Here is a 25,417-nt window from a genome sequence, read left to right as displayed (position 1 = left end):
AGAAGTCAAGAACAAATCAGTATCATAATCAGGAATTCCATTTCATAAAGTCATCCAGCAGAATACTGTCAGCTCTCAGTATCCCTGAAGCTCAAAGAGACATCAGTGACTTTAGTATCAAAATCGAGGCATCTGTTGACAAAGGAGCGGAGTAACTCCCCTCTTGTGCATCCCACTGCACCAGATCTTCGGCCAAGCTGAGTTTCTGGGTTCCGTTTGGAGTAGACTATGCTAAACCAAAACATCGAGGTAAAGTTTCACAATCCGAGGAGTATCTGCTAGGTCCTCCTCCTCCATCCACTTCGCATCAAATGCAGGAAAGTTCTTGAACTTAACCAAGAACCGCCTTCAGACTTTACCTTTCTTCGTATCATTATGTGCCAAAATCTGTTCAGGAACAAGGATCTCCTCGTTTTCTTCCACTTTGGGTTGCTCATCAGGCTCCCCATCATCAGGCACATCACCCTTAACAGGGTTCACGAGACTCACATGCAATGCATTGTGAATCCTCCAAGTATCTGGCAGTTTCAATCGGAAGGAGACATCATTTATCTTGTCAGTAATCTGGAAAGGTCCGTGGTATCACATACTAAGCTTTGGAAAAAGCCTCTCCTTTCCCTTTTTCTTTTTTAGGCGTGCCTTCTCAAAAGTAAGAGCACCCAATCATCCTCCTTCAGTTTCCAGCCGCGACGATAGCGATCCGCTGTCTTTTTTTGTCGTTCTTGAGACTCCTGCAAAGTCTCGCGAACCTTGGCAAAAGCCGTATCCAAATCTCGCGAATATTCATCCGCTTCAAATTTCTAATCTTTCGTGCTCAGGAAGGATGGAACCTTCGCAGCACTTTCAACAATCTCACATGGCGTCTTCCCCGTCGAAGAGTGTATCATGTTATTGTAGGCAAATTCCACCAAAGGTAAGTTCTTTTCCCATTGAGTCTTCTGATGCGAGATACAAGACTTCAATAAATCTAAAATCATTGAATTGGCAATCTCAAATTGCCCGTCAGTCTGCAAGTGGAACGATGACGAGAACTGCAACCGCGTGCCAATGTTCTCCCAAATTGCCTTCCAAAACAAACTCATAAATCTGGGGTCTCTGTCGGAGACAATCGTCTCAGGCGTGCCATGTAATCGGAAAATCATCGTGATCATTCTGTATTCTCGGGAGATCAAAAAAAATGAAATCCATTTCAATATTTTCCCAGGGGCGGGCGGGCATGGGTAAAGGCTGTAACAATCCCTGTGCCTTATGCCTGTCAAACTTGACCTTCTGACATACCAAGCAACTGCACACAAACTCTTCCACATCCTTCTTCAGTCTCCGCCAAAAGAAATCTCTCTCTACCCCTTTCATGGTGGTAGCAATGCCGCGGTGACCCGTAAAAGGTGGACAGTGGCAATCAGTCATAACCTTTTCCCTCAACGGCTGTGTAACGCACAACATAGTCTTTTTCATCAAGTAGCCTTCCCGAAGGGAGTATCCAGCTACTGTCTCCCCATCCCGTATCCATGTGAGAATATCTGCAAAATCTGTATCTGTGGCACACTAATCGACCATATCCTCGAAGCTCCTATGATGTATCGCTGAAATAGCTAGAACCAACGGTTTTCGAGACAAAGCATCTGCCACCACATTCTTCTGTCCCTGCACATGGACAATCTGGAAGTGGAACTGTGACAAGATGTTCACCCACCGCATCTGCTTTTCCGAAAGCTGCTTCTGTGACAAGAAGTAGCGCAAACTCTGATGGTCTGTAAAGACAGTAAAATCCGCTCCGAGTAGGTAATGCCGCCACTGAGTAAGAGTGTGGATAACCGCCAAAAGCTCTTTCCCATAGATCTGTGCTGTCATCTCCGGCCTAGAGAACAAACGGCTCTCGTAAGCTATGACATGGCCTTCTTGCATGAAGACCGTACCCAGACTACGACCACAAGCATCACAAAATACTTCAAATGACTTCTGCAAGTCCGGCAAAGTCAAATCTGGTCCTGTAGTGAATTTCTCTTTCACTGTCTGAAAGGCAGTCACCTCTGTGGGTCCCCACGAAAAAGGTACTCCTTTCTGTGTCAAGGTATGCAAAGGGGAAGCAACCTCTGCAAACTTTCGTATGAACTGCCTGTAGTACGAACACAATCCCAAGAGCCTTCTAACTTCATGGACATTCCTCAAATCGGGCCAATCACGGATAGTCTCTATCTTGGCCGGGTTAATTTGCACTCCTGCTGTTGACACAATGTGTCTCAAAAAATGTATCTCTGGTAGGAAAAATTCACTTTTCGTAGCATTAATCACTAATGTGTGATCTCGTAATGCCTGAAGGACTTGAAGCAGATGATCTCTGTGTTCTGCCTCATTCTTGGAGAAAACAATGATGTCGTCAAAGAAAGTGCCAACAAATAGCCTGTACTCTCGAAAAATCCTATCCATCATCCGGTTAAATGTCGCAGGAGCATTGGTTAAGCCAAAAGGGATCACCAAAAACTCAAATAACCCAAAAGTCGTCCGAAAAGCTGTCTTGTAGACATCTCCTGGCGCTATCCTAATCTGATGATATCCGCTCTTCAAGTCAATCCTGCCAAAGCACGACGATCCCTGTAACCTGTCGAGTATATCATCGATCCTAGGAATTGGAAATCTGTTCTTGATGGTGATTTCGTTGAGAGTGCTATAATCGATGCACATTCTCCAAGATCCGTCTTTCTTCAAAACCAACAACACTGGAGAGCAATACGGTGAAGTACTAGGCTGGACAAGACCCTTTTCCAAGAGGTCTTTCACTGAGTTCATAATCTTTTCATTCTGTACTCGGCTCACACGATAAGGTGGCCGATTCGGTGGCGTGCTTCCAGATATCAGATCAATGGTATGATCTTCAGGCCCTCTCAAAAGCAATCGGCATGAGCGTGGAGAAAAAAATCTCGACGTTCTTTTCTTCAGGTCAAAACATATTCAACCTTTATCCATCGTTCAGTTCTCCCAAAAGAATGAGTAAGAAAACTGAAGTTCATCAAGTACAATCTCTAAGCCCTTCATTTATCAAAGTCGCTTTCTCGGCCCGGTAGTCAACCACGGCGTAGTTCTTGTGGTACCAAGGGATCCCGAGTAGAACGTCACTCGCGTGCCCTGAACACCCCTGTCATTGCAAACAAAGTTTGCCAATGCTCGGTGTAATGGCAACATCCCATCCGGGTGCCAGTCGAACTACCTCCGCCTGTGGCGTCAGTCTGTCAGGCGTAGTTCCAAATCGAGCCGCCAATTCCAAGTGAAAAGAAGTTGGCCTTGGCTCCTTCAAAAGAGCTTCCTCATCCTTCACTTTGCCCCAAAAGCGGCAAAGTTTGTACTTTCATTCATTAGATTCGGTGCAGGTCCCACGCCATGTGGTACCAGTTCTGCTTTTCTATTTGCCTTTTCTGCCACATTCCTCAGCTGCTCTCGAACTCTCAGACCTGTTGTCGTCTTTATCATTCTGTTCTTCCTGTGCCTTATCAGGGCACTTCGCGGAAATTTGTCCATGTTCCCCGCATCTAAAGCACTTCCCCTCTTTGATGAAGCGAGCTCTCTCCTCAGGAGTAAGCTTGGGTCGTGCATCCTTTTTTTTCTTTGGGTTGCTCTTTTTCATTCTACTTTCATTCCCAGAAGTCTGTTCGGCTCGTTGTGTCATGGCCTCATCTGTGGCGCAGGTCAGACTGCAAGAGTGAATGGCAAAGCCCCGCTTCGCATGACTCATCAACTCCTGAATAGAAGTTGACTTCTGTTCCAAGCAGTGATTTCGGATCTCTCTAGGTAGACCCAAGGTAAACCGCTCAATCTGTTCTCTGAACGAGATCTTCTTGAATGAAGAGGCGGGTAGAAAAGAGCTCCAGAATCTTTCACAATAAGAATTCACTGTATCGCTCTTGGTCATCCGGAGATGGTTCCAAGCAGCTCGTATATCTCGCTCAAACTCTTGAGTCAACCAAGAAGAAATAAAAAGCCTCTTGAATTTCAGCCATGTAACTGGCACAGTCTTGCTTAATAGAAGCGTGGACCACCAAGTACGAGCATTCCCCTTAAAGTAAGAGGCAGCTCTCCGAATCTTAGAGTGCTCTGAATAGCGTCCTCCCGCGAAAGCGATGTCAAACTGCTGTATAAAAGACAAAGCCTTCGAAGCATCTGAGTATCCTCAAAAGTATCAAACTTGATCGAGTGGCCACCTTCCTTAAACTCTCGGACTTTCTTGCTTTTATCTTCGAGAAAGTCATACTGGTTGGCTTTGTAAAAAAAATTCTTCTTGTTCGCATAAAACTTTCCATCATCGGAATCTGAGCTGTCTGTAGACGAGTCCTCAGTAGAACTGTCAATCTCTGGGCGAGATGTAGCCTTCTTTGCCTTTTTCTTGCCCTTTCCGAAGCTTTGTGTCTTGCTTCGCTTTTTGCTTTTTCTGTCTTCTTCGCTCTAATCCGAGGAGCTAGAAGAACTGTCAGAAGAAGAAGAAGAAGAACTGGGTACTCCTTCAAATCGAACACGCTTCTTCCGTTTCTTTGCCTTGTCAAATGTCAACCGACGACCCAAATATCCCTGGAAGTCAGTGCCTTTCTTCTGCTTTTTGCCGTGCTTTTTGTCTTTCTTTTGCACGTCGAAAAGCTGAGCAATCCGTGCATCAACCACGTTCTCCAGTTCCTACTCCGTATATTTTCTTGAAGGTAGAAGGTTTCTTGAGAGCGAGTTTCGGGAGTGGTGTTGTGGTTCTCTTCCACTCCGTCTGTACCTCTTCCAAAGAGGTCTGGTTCATATATTTTACCATCTTCGGGTCCTTGGCAAAATTGAGCATCATCTTTGTTGCATTGCCAATCAATTGACGACACTCCATCTCTGTTTGCTCCGCCTGAGTAGGCCGAGGCGGGCCATACTCTCTGTCTGAATCTTCGTTGTGATCCCAGCCCGCATCTCGAGATGCAGAGGGAGTCGACTGATCATTGCCTGAAGCCATAGGTGCCGCGGAAAAAAAAAAATCGGGGATCGGATTTCCCGTAGAAGAGAAATCGGCCGTGCTCTGATACCACTGTAACAGACTTGGACACTCCAAGTCAAGAATCAACCGCGACAGCACCAAATAATCACTTCAAAACAATTCACAGATCACAATAGATTTGCACTGGCCCGGCGAAGTTCCGTGCCTAGAGATATTGGCCCCAAAGACTGGCGCCCCTTTCGGTATTTCTTTTTATATTAATCAATCATCAAAGTACAAGAGAGCGGTTAGGGTTTCACTCTCAGACTCTGCGTCCATATGCTCTGAGAAGTGAGGCCCTCACCACTAATTTAAAGGTTACAAGGGATGCCCAAAAGCAGAGCCCCAAAAGCTTCAAATCAAAAGCAATTGCTCTCTCTCTCTCACAGAGAGTCAAAACATGAAAGCAAAAGCATTCTCTCTCTCTTTCTCATTTAAGTAGAGAAAAAAGCGAAATTTGCGTCGCTCATCATTTTCCACAAAAAAGCCTCCGCGATTTCCGAAAATTAGGGTTTTTGGCAAAATTTAGGGTTTGCAGGAATTTTAGGGTTTTCTGGCAAAAATTAGGGTTTCTGCTGTTCGCCACGTCATCACTTTGTGACAAGCCCTGGAAGGAGTTCTTGCTACAACGGCTTCGTGCTAGGGTGCCTCAGGCAGGAGGCCCTTGGCAACCTTCGACCAAATGGATCTTTACAAAGATGCGCAGAGTTAGTTTGAGCAGGAGACTGGAGGACCGCTTCGTTGTGAGTTTGCTTCGATCTTGGAAGCACTTGCAGCGTGGCCTGGAGCAGAGACAGCCTATGTGCACGGAGGAGCGCCTACGGCTGCCCCTCGTCTGGAACCCCATGGTTAGCACTCAAAGAGGCCACTTGGTTGGTAGTCGGCCTCATGTTTCCTGGGGTCCCATGACAGCAGGTCCAGCGCGCTCTTCAGGTGACTGACTAGAGTTCACAGGTTTGTCAGAGGAGGTGCAGGGTCTCCACGGCATGAGAGGAGTGCAGAGCATGTGCCAACCTCCAGGACATCTTAGAGTCAGTTCCAGCTGGGTGGCTCACGCCTCTCGAGCCAGTAGCACCCCGGTGGATGGGAACCTTCACACGACTGGAGGTTCTCATCTCAGTCAGGGCCTGCTCAGAGACTGTCCCAACCCTTTTCTTCGAGCTTCAAGGTGGGGGACGCCTTCAACGAGTTGCAGTAGAGGCCCCGCAAGTAGCAGAGTGCCGCTTTCAGAGGATCCGAGTAGTGGACATTTGTGGGAGGACTTGTGTCATAGACCCTGACCTAGCAGCTCTTAAGACTGGACACTGGAGGCTGTGGGCTTGGAGTGTTGTCCACTGGCACGAGTACAGTGGGATCCTAGTGAGTGGCTATGGAGGGATCCCTTCTCTTCTGCAGACCACCCAGGAGTCCTGTTCTTTCAGTACACTGTTCGATTGGGACGTCATATACTAGCAGCACAGAGAGAGGCCCGCCCCGCTGCAGCACCTCATTGGCAGGAGGAGGGTCTCACAACTGAGTTCTTGGCAGCATTTTGGGAGAGGTTGTGGGACTCCAGACAACCGAGGCGAGTCACCTTGTTTCAGTGGCTGGTCGCACACAGAGCTACAACAGTTGGGAGTTGGCTAGTGCATAGTGGTCTCTCGGCCGCATGTGCAGCTTGTGACCATCTTGTGGAGAGTCAGCGTCACTGTCTTTGGGACTGTCCCTCAGCCCAGCAAGTGTGGCTATGAGTTCTTCGCCTGATGCATGCTCTCTCCACGGCTCGACAATACACTTGGGGAGCAGCGGCTTGGTCCACTCTCATAGGCCCGACACTTCAGTTTGAGCTATCTTCCACCAGCAGGATGATAGTGATGCAGGAGGGGCGACCTACACTCCAGCTTGCTACAGAGCTTACTCCACAGGAGTGGTGCAGTGAGAGAGAGGAGTGTTGGGAGCTCATCAGTGGCCTGACGCTCTGGTTCATCTGGCGGGCCCGTTGCTTCCGCATCTTTGAGGCTCGCCCCGTGCCACCAGCAGAGACTGTTAGCGATTTTTGGCTAGAGCTGATCCACACTCTTAGAGGACAGCTCGAGGGACTACAGGGCAGCTCCGACCGCATGCGGGAGCGCAGAGAGGCTTTCCTTCGACTCTGGCGTCCTGGGCCTTTCTACACCATGGTCCAGGGTGTACTCCGATGGCATTACCGACCACCTGTGTGGCTTTTCCCTCCCCCCATTTCTTGATTTAGCCCCATTGTACATATGCTGGTTTTTTCATTTAGAGAGTCTCCCACCATGGTTGTTGTAGCCCTCTCTTGAAGAGGTGGTTGTAGCCCTATGGGCAGTTTTAGTAACTAATAGAAGGATTTTTTTCTGGAAAAAAAAAAAGAAATCCCGTTGCTCGAGAAATCTTGGATTCTTCTGTACAGTTCCCCAAAGCATAGATGTTGTCGAACTGTTGTAGGAGCTGCACTGCTTTCTTACGATCTTTCACCCCGGAAAAGGTGAAAAATTTGACTGTCGTGCCGCCATCTTTGAAATCTTTGGGTTGGTTAGGCGCATATCCCGGGTATGGATAATAAGGGTATCCAAATGGGCTCTAACCATTGTAGCCTGGTGGCGGTGGTGGTGGTGGAGGTGGGGGCAATGGCGGTGGCAAAGGCGGTTGCACTGGATCAAGGTCAGATGGTTGCACCCTATTCCTGAAGACTCCCCCGATCGGAACAGACAGCTGAGAAGGTTGCCAGTTGGAAGCTCTCGTACTTTCTGATGCCGAAGGAAGAGATACCACCTGGGGCATCAGAGGGGGTAACATGTAGTTTAAAAATTGTTGAAAACTTTGAAGCATCGGAAGATTCTGCTGAGGATGCCGCGAAAGAATGTCGTGAAGCTCGTTGAGCAGAAACTACAAATATTCTGTTGAATCCATGAATTCCATGTCTTGGGTTCTTTATGGCTTATGCCTTGTAAGACAGAACGATGAAGACAGGAGCGTGCCCGATGCGCGATAAAGTAAGGGTGGGAGTGGCTAATAAGTCCGGGGTCGTAGAACAGCGCGTTTTGCGGAATTTTGTACAACTGCCACGTCATCAGCCAGCACAAAACGTGGAGCATTCGTACAGCTGCCACGTCATCAATTGTTGCGTTTGTGTGTGTGTGTGTGTGTGTGAGTTTTGCTTTATTTTAATCCTTTTATGTCACTAGGGCCCCATCGGACTGGATCCCCATAAGTTGGTAGGACTTCTTCTTCTGCTACTTGCTCTTCTTAGGATTTAGGCCCCTCCGCCGGCATCTGCAAGTTGGCTCCATTCTTCAGGGCTTTGACACGTCAGCAGTTTGTGACATACAAGATCTATTGCTTGCCCGTCACCGAGAGGTGTTTTGATTGTGGCTACAGACGAGTTTCTCATCCGATTCACCCTTTCCCGCCACACCTTTGACAAGTAAGACATTACAAAGAAACTATGTAGAAACTTCAACAAAAGCAAGCTTTCACTGAGTTTGAGTACCTTCGAAGCCCAAAACCATACCAATTAATGTAAGTTATGATAGTGCTTATTGCACAAGTGAATGAACTCTCTCTTTAGAGAAGGCTGCGGCCCCTCTGCTTGAGAAATTCCAGGGACCGACATCCCAGTTTACTTGACGAGTGGGTTTGATCTTGGTTGAGTTGAGAGATCCTCAAGTTGAGAAATTTCGCCCTAAAGCTCTTGAATAGGGAAGGACATCTCCCAAGTTCACCAAAGCTCTAACACAGCATGTCAGGGGCAGCGGAAGGGTTAAATTTAGCTCAGATCTAGTACTTCGCACAAGAGAAATTGAACTAAACACAATGAGAGAGAGAGAGAGAGAGAGAGGACACCACATGTCGGGTCCCAACCACCCTCAAGGGCCCCCTTGCTCTGTTGCCAGAGCAAGTACTTGCTTTAATCACTTGCAAGCTATATGCTGAATATTCATGCTGAATGCTTCATTCAAAAACGCTAGGCTTGATCTAATGCTGATGCTGAGGATCTGCAAAACGCTAGGGCTGATCTGATGCTATAGACTAAAAGCGTGGATCTGGTCCAAATGTGCTGAGGCTAAATCTAATGCAAAATGTTGGCTAATCTAGTGCAAAAACATTGGCAGATCCAAGGCAAAAACACTGGCATGTCATGTCAAAGTCACTTATTAATAAATGACTCAACTGGTTGTTCATACGCCTATATGCTTAAGTGACTATATTGTGCAAGTGAGGGTATGCAACTATCACAAGAAGTTTTGGACAAATTCTCACAATAATTCCCACACTGCGACTTACCTCAACATCACGAGCTTCTGTGAAGGAGGCATAGCGTATTTAGCTAGGTACGATTGGGGACAAGGGACCCCCAGCCCGATGGGGGGGGGGTCCCCCTACCCCGAATCGTAACTAGCTAGGTATGCGGTGCCTCTTGAGCAGAAGCTCATGATGTTATGCATTGTATGAAAAACATTGAAAAGGACTCCGTTTTCCTACATGAGAAAAATTCTAAATCTTCTTATGTAGGACTTGCCTGATCATGCAAGTCGTTCTAGAGCCTCAAAGTGCCAGCCTAGATCCTAAGCTAACTAAGATCGACGCTAAACTGTAGCAGTAGCTTGTCCACGTGGCTCCAATGCAATGCGCACATGACACAGCATGAGTATGATGTACACCTTCGCGTACATAGATAGCGCATAAAAATGCAGACCTTGTTACCAAGGAAGTGGAATAGAGTTTGCAATATTGTTTGGAGCACCTTTTTGCGCGCAATGATATTCCGACATGAGAATCTCTATTTGAGATAAGTTCAGTAGCTCCGAGTTTCTTTATTGAGAATTGGCTTTCTGAAGGTCATTGATTATTGAGTACACTCTGTGGATTGACCACTAAAGTAGCAAGTTATGGTTGCAGCATACGCTTCTCCATAACCAGGTCGAGTATTATTGGCATACTGCTAGAATGAGCAGGAACTCTTCTGTTTGGGAGTGTATGATCAGCCAACCGTTCTAAGACGGAAATTACTCCCTTAACCACATATGGGAGAATATCCCTGAGAACCAAAGTGGGTTCGCTCTTATGTGAACCGAGTTCAAACATGCGTTTACAGAATGCTATGGCTAGAATTTTATCTACCTAAGATTTTCCAAGCCATCATTGATGTTTGCGGGGTGAAAACACTTGATGACTTTTAGCCAATTTTGGCAAGATAGCAGATTTTGTTTGTCAAAGACAAAACATGCTCACGAGATGAATGCTCTATGATTTGGACATGCCCTATGCGGGAGGACACAAGAAGTTTATTATCCTCGAGACTACATGCGCCAGATTGTGCGTTGCGTGAATAGATAGATTGATTTCTAGGAAAATTATTCTTCTCGAGGTTGAGAAGATAGAATAGCATGAACAAATTCTCGGACCTCTGTGAGTTTCTTGGGACAACGGCCCAGCTAATGATATCCTCAAGGAATTCAAGGAAAGAAATTAGAGTTACCTACGTGACTCTTAACACTGGTGAGTTTCTTGGACAACGGCCCAGCTAATGATATCCTCAAGGAATTCAAGGAAAGACATGAATTTCTCATGAAGGAGTTGAGTAACCCATCTACTTTCGAACCGGCAAGGTAATTATTGAATTATTGAGTTTCTGTTTAATTAATTTTTTAAGTTCTCTCTTGAGCAAGGACCAGCTCTACTCACCATTGAACAAGATTTGAAATTTCCCTTTTTTTTCATCGGGTAATTTGGTTGGACCACATAGTTGAGGACAACTATATATAAGTGAGAGGAATGTTGCTAAATTAGCTTTATTTGATGGAAAAATAACTTTAAATGAATTATTAGATTTATATTATAAGTCAGAGGGCTTTCTCCCTTGAGATACAAGGAAAAAATAATTTATTTAGGAAAAGATAATTCTAAATACATTATTAAAATTATAAGTGAGGATTTTTCTCGCTTCAGACTTCTGAGACAAATATTTCTAATGCGTCATTAAGAGAAATGACGAGAGCACTACGAACGGGAATATCTGTAGAGCCATCAAGAACAAGTACTTTTGATTGTCACATCGGATGGGTGACAGGGAGTATCAGATTCGACCATCTGGAACGGGTATATCTGATGCGGGATGGGTGACATAGATATTGCGAAGGAGATTGTACTTATTTTCATTCAAGTGCTTGCTCATTTCTTGTGCACAATTCTAACTCGGTTCGGAATTCCTCTTGACTATGGATGTTCCCTTTCAGATGCTCTCGTCACCCTCACCCACCCTGTGACGCATCAGGAATACCCATGACCTAGTTCTTTCTCACCGAACTTACTAGTTTAGAGGAAACTTTGAGGACATACAATTGCTTTCTAAGAAAGCGGGTTGCTTTTCAAAAAAGCAAATGCTTTTTCATAAAGAGGTGTCTATGTTAGCATTGCATTTGTGCATGAGACTGCATCCACGGATGCATGGGTTGTGATTGTGTAAGAATTGTTTTCAACTTATAAGGTTTTACTGAGTTTTTAGCAAGTTCTGACCATTTTTGAAAGTGGCCGGCCGCCCACTTGATAAGTGGGTAGCCTTCGTATAAAAAAGGCAGCAAAACCCTAGCACCTCTCTCTCTCTCTCTCTCTCTCTCTCTCTCAAAAGCGATCCCTCTCTCTCTAGCTCTAGGCGCCCCTCTGTGCCCTATTCCTGCAAAGATGACACCGTCGGTGCTTCCCATGGCTGTCCCAAGTGTATGGATGTCGCCAAGACCAAGTAGGCGAGTTCCATCGCGAAGAAGTGCCTACGGAGATTGTTTCCATCACAACAAGTTATTGTTTTTCTCTGTTTTCAGCCCATAAACATCGTTGACTAGTTGACAAGGCTAATTTACGAGAAGGATTCCAAGAATACACCTCTTCTATGTGTGGGATTGGAAGAGAAAGTTCTCCGCATAGAGATCTCTTTTGAGACGTTGTTTTTCGAGAACCAAGTTACGTTCCGACTTCATATGTGATGTTTTTCATGCTTTGATCTCTAAGTGTTTGTTTGTAAGTGTACTTCCTCTTCGCGAGGGAGTAGAAGCAGAGGAAGACATGAGTCTCTGCAGGAGAAAAGCACGCCAGATTAGCCCAAGGGTTTCATATCTTGAGTTTGGAAGTAGATCCATGGATCTGAGAGTGATAGACTCTCACGTTGGGATCAGGGAGTTGAGATTCCCAAGGAAGGACTTCACGTCCAGGAAAGCAGAGCTGAAGCTAAGATCATCTGCGGGAAGAGGACTCTGGGACTAGATTCGTAAAAAAAGTTACACAGATACCATGCCCTGAGTCTGGAGGGTGAGTTCCAGGGTGAGAACCTTGATTCTCAAGGATTCTGAGTACGGAACGGTGGTCCTTAGGAATAGGGTGTTTGCCTTGAGATCAGGAAGCCGATGCTTCCAAGTACCATCTAGTCTGAGAACAAACGTGGTAATATGTTCGTTCAAGTGCTGTATAGATTTCTCCCTAGTAACAAAGGACCAGCCCATCTTTAGGTGCCCTATATTCTCTCTCTCTCTCTCTCTCTCTCTCTCTCTCTCTCTCTCTCTCTCTCTCTATATATATATATATATATATATATCAATTGACTTCAACACTAAATGATAAAGTCTATTCATCATAGTAAATTTGATATTGTTATGCGCTCCCATTTGTGACACAACTAAAATCATATTCCACTTCATAAGATAGAGATTGTGGTTGTTGTTGTGTTTCTGTTAGATCACTCCCCGAAAGTGATTACTACCACCATGTTAATCCGCTCAAAGCGGGTTTACCACCAAAATCATCCAAACAGGTTCAGGCAAACACCAATCAGATCCAAACAAGTTCAAACATGTCCAAATAAATTTAGACAAGTTCCGAAAATACACAAATAGTCACCTCTAGTTGCACGTCTGAGAGAGAATCTTCTCCGCCAAGCAGAAAGACAGTCTGCAGCTTCTCTTTAAGGTTGTCACAAAGGCAGCATCCAGGCTTACTGTACAGAACGAGCTTCCTATCGAGTGAGCGACGGTGTTCACAAAAGGACCTGACAGAGAGCTTTGCTGCAAGAGAAGCGGGCGGCCGGACGGACGCTGTAACGTTCCACTTCGTAAGGGAGGGAAACGTCGGAACACACAGACGCCCACCAACGACCAGCAGCCCCATTTAAGCATTAAAACATGTAAAAAACGAGCTTCAAAAAAATTAAAAGGTATTCTTAATTCAAAGATTGCCTCAAGCAAAAGAACGACACGCTAGTCTACAGCATATAGCCATGGGCAATGACGAAACACGTAGATTTGCAATAGTATTAGCTTGGAAGGACGGATACAACATAGAGAGAGAGAGAGAGAGAGAGAGAGAGAGAGAGAAGAGAAAGTGCAAGGAAAACACTAAAGAGAAGAGAAAGAAACGCTAAAGAAAAAATGAAGGAGAAGAGAAACACCTCTTTATATAGACACACAAAGTCTTTTGACTTTTCACCTGCATCTGTCTTTTCATTTCCTAAGCTCACCCTTCACTTATGCACTTAATATGTTTTGAAAGAATTTTTATTTTTCTGAGATTGCGGAGACCTAATGGGTGTACATCGTATTTTTGACCTACAAACTAAAAGATATACGGTATACCTAATGACTACTGCCTATTGGTGCGTGCCTTATTTTATTTGTTACTTTGCAAGATTCTTTTGTTCCTCCCACATGAGGCTTCCCTTCCACCTACTGAAACCTCAAAACTGGAACCCAGAGCTTTGAACCCAAGCCATTAGGTTCTATAACTCATGGAAAGTCTTCATAATCAATCCAGCTCGTGTGTAGTGATGCAATCACAATGCAGTCCATTTAAGAAAGGGGGGGGGGGGGGGGGGGGGGGGGGGGGGGGGGGGGGGGGGGGGGGGGGGGGGGGGGGGGGGGGGGGGGGGGGGGGGGGGGGGGGGGGGGGGGGGGGGGGGGGGGGGGAACTCGTCTGTCCTCTAATGGCATTCCCCTTCGCCTCAGTGCCATCTTCTCCCCACGCCATTTTCATGTGTCACCTTGTCAGTCGTTGATCGCTACCTGTCTACGAGGTAGCCTGTTTTGTGATACCCCTTCATGTCCTTCATGTTTGCCAGATGGGATCTTCCCCGATTCTCTCTAATAAAACAATAAAAGAGATTGCCCCCCCCCCCCCCCCCCCCAATTGGCTTCTATTCACCACATATATACTATTAGGACACTCTAAAGAGAAGCAACCGTTAAAGAGAAAACAAGCAAAAGAAAAACACAAATGTAAGAATGAGCACTCGGTCATTTCTTATTTATGTAGACAGAAAAAGTCTTTTGACTTTCCACTATCATTGGTCTTTTCATTCCCTAAACTCACCCTTGAAGACTTATGCACTTAAGATGTTTTGAAAGGCTTTTTCTTTTTTAGATATTGGAGAGACCTAATAGAGCACTCACATCATGAAGATTAGAATACGAGGGAATGCTTAGGTGAGAACGCTATTTCAATTTGCAACATTGAAAGATGCAAATTTAAAGGGGAGAGAGTTTTCTATTTTTGAAAATAAAAAGTCAGAAAAAAATTAGCCGCCCCTAAATCTTTCCTCTCTCTCTCTCTCTCTCTCTCTCTCTCTCTCTCTCTCTCCTCTCTCTCTCTCTCTCTCTCTCTCTCCACACATGCCCCTGCCTCGTTGTGCTGTCCTACATGCTACTGAGCCACTGCCCCGCGCGATGCTGCCCCCTCGCCCTGCTCGCTGCCCCCCCCGCATCTGCCCCTGCCCCGTTGTGCTGCCCTGCGCGCTGCTGAGCTCTCTCTGTGCTGCTCGCTGCTCGCTGCCGCGCTGTGCTGCTACCTGGCTTGCGCCCTGCCCCCCCGCCTCTGCCCTCGCGCCCCCGCCCTGCCCCCCGCCTTTGCCCGCGTGCCCGTCGTCCTGCACCCCCGGCACCCTGCCCTGCTCGCCGCGCTGCACGCTGCCCAAGCCCCCCAACCTCTATGCGTAGCATGTCTCCCCCCCCTTTCCTACGCGTAGCATGTCTTCCCCCCCCCCCCCCCCCCCCCCCCCCCCCCCCCCCCCCCCCACACACACACACACACACCTCCCCCCCTTTTTTTTCTTTCACGCATAGGACGTCCATCCTCTATGCGTAGGACGTCAATTTTTTATTTATTATTTTTTTTTTTTTGCCCCCGTCCCCGCCCCCATTATGGCCTTTTGAGGACTTTAGTATAACATTTCATTTCATTTCTACCCCCCTTCTCCCCCCCCTTCTCTCCCCCCCCCCCCCCCCCCTCTCTCCTTCACTTTTGTTTTCGAGGCGCGTGCGCGCACACACACAGCTGAACATATTGAGGGCACCGGGCCACACTGCCTCGCGCTCCACCGCTCGTCGCGATCGCCGCCAATGTGGGTGCACACATACATCCAGTGCCGCGCCCGCTGCTAGAGTGGGTACACACGCGCATCTAACCCCCTTGCGGACGGCGATCAAACAGGAGGAAAACGAACGAAAAAGCCGACCCCCTAGAGGATGCCATTCGAAAATGCAAAGAGGAAATGACGGAGACCATCACCAAGATGAACCGCAATCTCTGGGGCACAATAAACATTCTCGAAGGACGTGTGCTGATCCAAGAGAGCAAGATAAGCACGCTGGAAGATCGAGTGACGACCCAAGAGAAAGAGATTACGTCACTCAAGAAAGAACTCGCCGAAGCCCGATCAAGAAACACACTGGAAGAGGGCGAACTGCAACCCTCAGTAATTGAAGAAATTAACACGATCAAGGAACAAGTACGGGCCATCAAAGAGGGAGAAGAACAGCACAAAGAAATGACGACTTCTTGGGTGGATGTTCTTACCAAAACCCAACAGAAGGCAGACGAAGCCGAGAAATGGATCAAGGTGGCCAAGAAAGGAAAAGACAAGGAGATAACACCCACGTCCACACCCAACAACATCATTAACCAGACACTAGAGGAGGAGCAGAGGAGAAGGGTGCGCGCTTTACATGTGAGAATTTGCGGTCTTAAAGACAAAGGCAATGTGGACGAAGAAGTAAAAGAACTCACAGCCTTGATGGGGATTCATGAGCCGACACACACAAGGGCATGGAGAGTGGCAACATAAAGAAAAATGGAGGCAGTGGAGAAACCTCAAAAGAAAGAGCACTCATCCTCCGTTTTCCCTCCATGGAAGCAAAGAAGTCATTCTTGAAGAAAAGACCAACTCTTAAAGAGACTGGCATCTTTCTTGGGGACGATGTCACCCTCTCGCAGATCGCTCATATGCAGGAAGTAATGCCGGAGATTAGAGAGGCAAGGGGAAAAGGCAAGATCGCTTTTTATCGAGACGGAAAAGTGGTAATACTTGAGCAACGCTCCACATGACGGTGCGAGACTTATGGGACCACACTCAAAGTAGCTACCTGGAACTGCAATGGATCTATGCGTCTTGATGTGGGTGCTTTTGAGGATAGCTTTACTGGAAGAGACATCATCTTCTACTCTGAGACACACTAGGCCCCTGGGCAATCCATGCCTCACATCAGTGGATGTAGGTGGGAGACAGCCTACAGACAGGAGTGGCAGTGTTATTTAGAGAGGATCTGCAGCCACTGATACATATAGCCCGCAGGGACGAGCAGGCTAGGTACATGTGGGTGAGACTGAAAGCAGAGACAGGTAGATACCTCTATCTAGCTATTTGTTACTTTCCCCCGAGTACATCAGTGTATGCACCACCCAAAGGACAGTCCCCTTTCTCTATTTTGGATGATGACATATGGGAGTTCTCTAGGGACGGTGACATTATCATCCTCGGGGACTTCAATGCTAGGACTGCCCATCACCAGGCAGTGTTTTATGATACTTCAGAGGAGATGCTAAGAGAGATAGATGTGGCAGAGACGGCGGGCCTTTCCAGACTATCACATGATATGGAATATACTGAGTATGGGCAACACCTGATAGACATGGGCACTGCACATGGATTGGCCATCTTGAACGGCCTACAGAGATTTCCTGCTGCGAGAGGCTTTACATGCTTCCCACACAGACATGGAGCCAGCACGGTGGACTATGTCATGGCACAACCAAATCTCATCTCTAGTATCGAGGATCTCACAGTTGGGCCCAGACCGGTCGGGGTGGTGGTGGATCATGCTCTGGTGTCAATGACCACCTCCTTCCATTTCAGTGCAGCACACAGGCCACGAGTAGCAGTCCCAACTCGCTACACATTCACAAGGGAGACGGACTCTGTATACATGGACGGAATCTACAGACGCCTATGCACTGAGGACCCGAGGCGACCTCTGGAGGAGCTAACTACTATACTGACACAGACATTACATGAGGAAGCAGCTGAAGCGTACCCACACACCCAGCCTGAGCAGAGCCGCCGATTTGGGAGGATGCCTCAGAACAGCTGGTACGATGAGGAGTGCCGCCAGACTAGACCAGACTTCAGAGGGAGGTGCTGTTGGGGGACGTCACTCACAGACAGTCACAGATGGACTTCCGACGCATGGTACGGCGGAAGAAAAGGGCTTTTTTGGCTAGACTCGAGCAGGATCTATATCAGCTATTCTTGAGTCAAGACTCACGTGAGGCGTGGTGGCTCTTTCATGAGCAGTCCCCCCCCCCCCCCCCTCTGCTATTTCCTCCACAGAGACCTGGGGTCAGTACGCATCATCTTTGTACACAGTACCTGGACAGCCGCCCCTCCCCAACCCCCCCGACCCATGCCCACATACATGTGTCTTTTTCACTGCTGAGATGGTGAAGAAAGCCATTGACAGGATGAAGGTTGGGAGAGCATATGATCATGAGGGCCTAGTAGCTGAGCATTTCATGCATGCCAAAGACCTACTAGCAGAGCTTCTAGCAGTTATGTTTAATGCCATGTGTGAGGACCTACCGGACACTTGGAGCCTATCTACGATCGTACCTATCTTCAGATCAGGAGACCCCATGGAGCCTGGGAATTATCGCACTATTATGATTGGGCACACACTGGCACGGCTATATGCATCCATTCTTGAGCAACAGCTGAGTAGATGGGCAGAGAGGGAAGGAATACGTGCAACTGGGCAGGCAGGATTCAAGAGAGGCTTCTCTACTCTTGACCATATCCTAACACTCAGGGCCATCATCGAGGAAGGCAGATCTCATGGGAGACGGATCTATTGTAGCTTTGTGGACTTCCGCAAAGCTTTTGACACGGTACCCAGAGCTAGACTGATGCGCAGATTACAGGAAATGGGAGTACCCACAGAACTCATTTGGGGGATCATGGCATTGTACAGATCAGTAGTAGGGCATGTACGCACCCTGGAGGGACTTTCTACACCGGTTCACTCCACTATTGGGGTGAAGCAGGGCTGCCCGCTCTCTGCCACTCTTTTCGGTATGTATGTGGATGAGATTTCTGACTACATTGACAACGATGGGGATAAAGGTGCTCAGTTGGCAGGGACATGGATTCCACTTTTGTTATATGCTGATGAAATAGTGTTGATCTCCGAATCCCTAGAGGGAATGCAACGTCAATTGGATGCTCTGCATACGTTTGCCCACGAAAGTGGTTTGTCTGTCAACCTGGGTAAAACCAAGGTTATGGTGTTTAATACCACCCCACAGTGGATCAGGAGGTCAGCACCTACACTCACATACGGCCAGGAGACTGTGGAGTACACAGACACTTACACTTACCTTGGAGTGGTTTTTAGCGGACCTACATTCTCACTCAGAAGAGCAGCAGAAACCAAACTTACTAGAGCCCACGCAGCATTGGGTAGATTGGAGAGGATGTGTTCGCAGGTTCAGTTTCAAGAGCCCCAGACGAAGCTCTGCCTCTTTGACACCTTGGTGGCTTCAGCATTGCTCTATGGAACCAAGATATGGGGACCTTCACTGGATCTATGGAACCGAGATATGGGGACCTTCACTGGACAGGTCGCTCAGACGGATGGGGGAACATGGAGAAACCTCTCGTCTCTATGATCTCGCGGCTCATTAGAGCCAAGGCATCAGTACCACGGGCCATTATCTGAGCAGAGCTAACGGCCCCCCCACTTGTGGTGGAGGTGCTCACCAGATCAATCTCCTTCATAAACCGCACATGGGCACTTCCTAGAGACAGATATGCTCGCATAGCACTTGAAGCCTCTCGACAGTTAGCCATACAAGGAGATACAACATGCTGGTATGGGGAGATGACATCATGGTTTCAGGCACATGGGTTCAGCAAAGACCGGCTGCCACCATTCCATTACTCATTGGATGCACCATCTCTCACCCTTACATAGTCAGAGATCACCAAGCTCATACGCCAAGACCTGACCCAGCTAGACACCAGAAGGACATGGATACAACCAGCACAGGAATTGGGCACGAAGATGGCTTTTTACAAAGACCACCTTCTCCAGCTTACGGAAGATGGTTTTGTGGCGAGACCCATATACATGGATACCCACTTGTCTCATGGGATACGATGTGCTATTGGCCAGTTACGCACATCTTCTCACCAATTGCGGATTGAGACGGGGAGATACAGCAGAGTACCAACAGAGGACAGGACATGCCCCTTGTGTAACATGGAACCTGAGACAGAGCTACACTGTACATGTCGATGCCCCGTCTACTACGAGATACGAGGCCGCTTCCATTGCTTGTTCAGAGAAGGTTTTGGACCACTCTCAAGAGTCATGGGATACGAAGATCAGAGATGTCTAGGTTTGTTCTTGCTCGAGCTGCGCAGACACAGAGATAGCCTGATGAATGGCGAGGCTAGCCAGTCTCAAAGACGGATCACAGACTTCTTCAGAGCAGACAGGGGATAGCCGCAAGAGCCACTCCCACAGGAGAGCTCCCCCTCGTCTCATACCAGAGGCACACTGATTGACCGAGCAATTGAACTGGGGAAATCCAGGCACCCGCGACTGTGAAGAACTACACAGCATCGACGGAGGCTACGACAGAAAATTCGGAGCACACTGGCCAGGCATGCACGACGCCTGGTCAGACTACTAACCATGGAGGAAATTGATGAGATTCACCAACGACCGATGCTAGATCTCTTGTGATTCAACTATCCCAACAAGCCGCCCATTTTTTGCTTGGTCTTTTGCTTGGTTCACATCGATCAACCTAGGCCCCCATAGTATATATCTTTGTTTTGTACTTTTGCTAGGTTATTTTGTTTCTTTGACTTTGTATCAGATCCACCACTTTGTAACTTTCGAGTCTCATAGGTCATTATGGCCTTTTGAAGATGTTAAAATAACATTTCATTTCAGTTCATTTCATTTCTTCCCAAGCCTTTAGTCCCGCCTTGAGTTTTTTTTGCCTTGGCTGATAGATGCCATGTATAAATGGGTGTAGCTGATAGACAATGTAACCTAGCATATAGATAATGAGTGAAGAATAGAGTCTTGTGGGAGTAAAGGTGACAAGTGTGTGTAGAGAGGGTGTGATTTGAAATGAGAGTGATAGGTAAGTGTAATCAACACCAATGGGAGTGGGGGGATGGGGAGTGATGTGATCAAGTGTGTTGCCTCTTTAGACCCCAAGTGTTGTCCCTCCAGAGTCTAACGTGTTATAGATAACGAGACGGTACTCTTAGAATTTTTATGTCATCGATATGATTGCTCACACCCTTATCAATGTAAGGAAACATAGCTCCTCCATCTTGCTTCTTCGGGCCTCCCTCTCACCAAAATGGTGGCTCCTTTCTCTACATGAGACCTGGCTATCTTCTACAATTCTATTTTCTAATTTTAGTCCATCTGTGGAACCATACCTATGTTGTCACTAAAAGAACAATTCATTCAATGTTGTGTGTGTGTGTGTGTGTGTGTGTGTGTGTGTGTGTGTGATTTGCACTATCGCCTCCATCCAACTCAGGTCTCATTCTCTACAATGCAAGACACAGCGTTGGGGCATCATAGGTGAGGAGTACTTAAGGCTTTGGTGATCCGTCCGCAGAATGAAGGAGTCCCCAATAAATAGTGCTTCCATGAGTCTAAGGCATGTAGAACTGCAATGAGTTCCTTTTCATATATGCCTAGAGCTTGCTCAATAGGGTCGAGCCTACGACTTTCATAGGCTATGGTGTGCCCTTCTTGGAGAAAAACAGCTCCAAGGCAATCACTACAAGCGTCACATTGGACCTCAAATGGTTTTGAGAATCCGGCAGTGTAAGCACAGGTTGAGCGATAAGCTTTACAAAAGCATTGTTCTCCTTGATAGACCATGTATACCTAACGTTTTTCTTGTTAGGTCATGTAATGGTCCCGCAATTTGTGAGAAATTTTCTATGAAGAGTCTATAGTATGCACACATACCTATAAAGCTTCTTAGTTCATGAAGATTCCTTGGATTAGGCCATCCTTTTATTACCTCTAGCTTTGATGGATCCATTTGGATGCCATCTTGAGAGATAATGTGACGTAAATATTGAATCTCTTGTAAGAAAGATTCACTTTTCTTTCGGTTAATATTAAGTTTATTCTCTCATAAGAGTTGAAATATTACCTGGAGGTGTTGCTTGTGTTCGTCTAGTGATTAGAGTAGATGATAATATCATCAAAGAACACTCTAGTAAAGGTTCGGTGAGGCCTGAATAGCTTCTTCATCAAGCGGTTGAATGTGGCTGGTGCATTGGTCAAGCCGAAAGGCATGACAATGTATTTGTAAAGACCAAGCGTAGTGCGAAATGCGGTCTTTACAATGTCTTGATCAACTATCCTTATTTGATGGTAGCCACTTTTTAGGTCAATTCTACTAAAGTAGGTCGATCATTGTAGTTGATCAAATAGGTCTTCTATCCGTGAAACGGAACCTTCTTTTGATAGTGATCCTATTTAGTGCTCTATATTCCACACACATACGATATGTGCCGTCTTTCTTTTGCACTAATAATACGGGTGAGAAAAATGGAGATGAGCTAGGCCTAACCATGCCCTTCTCAACTAACTCATGCACTTGCCGCATAATCTCCTCTTGTTAAGCTTGAGAAACTGTATAAGGAGGTTTATTAGGCGGTGAACTTCCTGGAAGAAGTTCAATTGCATGGTCATCATTGCCTCGTTTAGGAGGTAGTTCACAAGGGATGTCATCAATAAAGACATCTTGAAATCCCTTGAGAAAATTGGATAACTCTAATTTCTTAAGATTGTTTATATTTTCTTTTGTTAAAGCATTAGGTTCATTTTGAGAATCTTTAACAAAAATCATGTACACGGAAATAGAGCTCTTTATTAACTTGTTGAAATCTTGCATATGTACAATGGGTATGGTGTTACCCATCTCTTTGGCATCTATGTACATATCTTTTTCCCTGAACCTAAAGTAGATTTTCTTTTTAGGGAATTTAACATTGGCAGCCATACGATCAAACCATGGTGCCCCTAGGATTACATCCTCATGCTTGAGAGGAGAGATAAAGAAGTCCTCTTTGTCCACATAGCTTTGGACATGGAGCCTCAATTTCCCGATTAAGGGAGTGACTGAAGCTTCTTGCTCCTTGAAAGCACCATCGACGGGTAGGACATCTCCCATCTCATAGGCTTGGGTGCCTAGTTTGGTGGCCAACTCTGTGGATATGAAATTGTGAGTAGAACCAGGATCAAAGAATAAAAGCATCATGTTCTCTTACCTTTCCCCAAGCATGGCACATAGGAGATCCTTTGTGGTGAGCTTCCTCTTCTTAGATTTCGACCAAGGTAGCTCTAGGAGGCTCATGGCAGGTTCTTTTGGGGGCAAGCATGGTACGCATGCCCTTGATCACCGCGTTTGAAACAACGGTTATCCTTGGGATAATGCTCAAGCTCTTTAGGAGAGAGTTTGTTTTTGCCTTTGTAAACTCCCTTCTCGTTAGCTTTGTTATTATTGGAATTGCCCTTAGGAGACTTTTGGACATTGTCCTTCCCCTTAGGCTCATTGGAACCCTTGTTTTCCGTGGGCTTAAAATTTCTCTTAGCCCCTGTTTGGAAATTGATTCGAGAAGCCACTATGGTATGATGTATGACCGCATATATGGTGCGTGGCCTTTGGGAGTTGACATACTCCACCATATCTTCAGTTAAGCCCGCACAAAATTACTGTTTTTGCTCTCCAAAGTCCATCTTTTTGAAGACAATGGCTTTGAGATGTAAGTCCCAAAACTTGTCTACATATTTGTGAATGGATTCTAGGGAGAGAGCTTCAAGCTTCGCCATTCGGTGAGTACTTTGTCTTTGGCATCGATGGCCAAAAACTGCTTCATGATGGAAGCTCTTAAAGCTTTCCATGTTTGTGGGGCTTCACCGTTTGTCCGTAGGCTAGACCACCATTGCCTGGTGGACTTTTGAAAGTGCATAGCTACATGGTGTAGCTTAGAGGACTTCATGAAGCCCTCATCTCCAAATGCCGCATAGAATTGTTGGATGAAGGCCAAGACTTTGTCTGTAGCACCAAAGGTGCCATCGTATGTAAGGAAAGAGATGTTCTTTCCTCCCTCTTTGAACTTCTTGAGCTTGGACGACCTCTTCCACGCGGCATAGGATTTCCTATGGCCTCTTCTTTTTAATGGTTCAAAAGTTGCACCATCGCTTTCTTTAGAAGATGAAGAATTTGAGGAAGATGGAGAAGAGGGTGACCTCTTTCTCGCCTTGTTCCTCTTTGTCTACACCATCACTTTCTTCATAAGAGGAAGAGGATGAAGAAGATGGAGAAGAGGGTGACCTCTTTCTCGCATTTTTCTTCTCTTGTTTTTTATCATCCCTCTTTGAATTATGGTGTGGAGCGGTGTGCGATGGTCTTCTTCGTTTAGGAGGTGATGGAGAGCGTTTTGCCCGCCATCTTCGTGGAGCCATCTCAAGCGAGGTAGCAGGAGCTCACTTCTTTCTCGTTCCTTTGGTGAGGGCTCTTGAGTTCTCCTTTGGGAAGGAGATGCGTCATCAAGAATTAAATTTTTGAGCCCTTTCTATGGATCCTCTTCTTCTTCCCGAATCGGAGAGAGGCCTCTTTTGGAAGTCTCGCAAGGAGGCTTCCTAGATACTCTCTTGTCATGGTGGGGAGTTTGGAGAATCCCATGAGCACGTAGCTGCCGTTGCACTTCACTTTGGAGGGATGGATTGTCCATGGCTTGTTGAAGCCTAGAAACAAGGTAGTTAACAAGCATAGGGGCATCATTAGTAGCTTGCTCATTAGCAAAATCAAAGCTATCAACATTAATTTCACTCTCTTTACTATTGTCAGCCATTCTAACAAATTTTACCCGTGGCTCGAATATCATTAATTGCAAGGAATAGAAGAGAGGGTCTTTCAACACCAAAATAGTACCGGCTCCTGTCAAGCTTCTAATAGCTCAGTAGTGGTTAAGCCGTAGGCAAGCCCCGTAGGACTCCACTATTAAGACCATAGCTCTTGACAGTGATGTCCCCTTATCTGCACGAAGGCAAGCGCACTGCAAGGATGAAAAATCCCTATTCTACTTACTCAATTGCAATTATAATACCAATTATTTATAGCTAGCTTGAGGATCTCCCTTCTTGAGCAAGAAAAGAGAAACCTTGTGCTCTGATACCAATGAAACATTTAATGGCCTAGTAACTCGTGTGTAGCGGAAAATAGCATAGACATAGTGAGCATCTCATTAGAATAGATTCCTAATGAGCATAGTAAGAGTGCTTGTAAGTAAAGAGAGCAACAAAAAACATAACACCTAGTTAGATAGGCATGAACAATACTTCAAAAGAGAGAGAAATTAAGAGATTATAACAGTTGAGGACCGGATTTACATGGAGCCGGTCCCCCCTCCAAAAGGCTTTGTACTATAGGTTTCCCCCATCAAGGGAGACATTTTACAATACAATACTTTGTGTTCCTTCAATAACTTACCGGTGCAATGAAGATGGAAGATTCAAGCACCATGTATACACTTATAAAACACAACATCAATTACCTCACGGTCTCAGACTCAAGACCTCACACACCTTTGAAGATGGTGATAGCTAGCGGGGTATGAGAGTAGATTGAGAGGAAGAAGGAGTAGTCTTACGAGAAAGAAGTATATCTCCTCACATAATCACTCATAATAGCTTAGCATAGCTTAGTAATTAGCATGGTAGAGAAGATGAGCATGCATTGAAGCTTGGCTCTTGGTTGGATTTGCATCACAAAGCCAAGAGTTGTTGGTGTAGGCCTCCCTTCTCACAAGCTTGGAGTAGATGTTGAGCTTTCCATTAAAGCTTCAGAAGGAGAGAGAGAGTCTTTTTGCTTCACACATGAGATTGTGTGAGTGTGTGTGTGATAGTGCATTGACAAAATCAGCCCCCTCTCTCTCTTGGTCGACCCCTCTTGCAATTTACTCTTGCTGGCATCCCATTGGACCCTGCAAAGCTTAAGCAATCATAATTAAGAAGCATAAGTGATAGCCTTGTGACATGTGTCCCCCTTTCCCATTTTGTG

At 46.3% G+C, this 25,417-nt stretch overlaps 1 protein-coding gene across 1 annotated transcript in view; it reads right to left on the bottom strand.

Moving 5' to 3' along the window:
- Positions 1 to 13,334, bottom strand: part of LOC147462177 (Thioredoxin superfamily protein) — a 63,928-nt gene extending 50,594 nt beyond the window's left edge. The window contains exon 1 of the mRNA XM_086509587.1: positions 12,878 to 13,334. Coding sequence (XP_086365713.1) covers positions 12,878 to 13,144 — 267 coding nt within the window. The 5' untranslated portion in view covers positions 13,145 to 13,334. The remainder of the gene's footprint in view (positions 1 to 12,877) is intronic.
- Between the last annotated feature and the right edge of the window lie 12,083 nt (positions 13,335 to 25,417).

This window comes from Adiantum capillus-veneris, chromosome 3 (genome assembly GCF_014529385.1).
Source record: "Adiantum capillus-veneris isolate H3 chromosome 3, ASM1452938v2, whole genome shotgun sequence".
In the NCBI taxonomy this organism is placed as follows: Eukaryota; Viridiplantae; Streptophyta; class Polypodiopsida; order Polypodiales; family Pteridaceae; genus Adiantum; species Adiantum capillus-veneris.
Note: the sequence above shows the minus strand (reverse complement) of the source record. Positions and strands in the feature narration are given on the sequence as shown.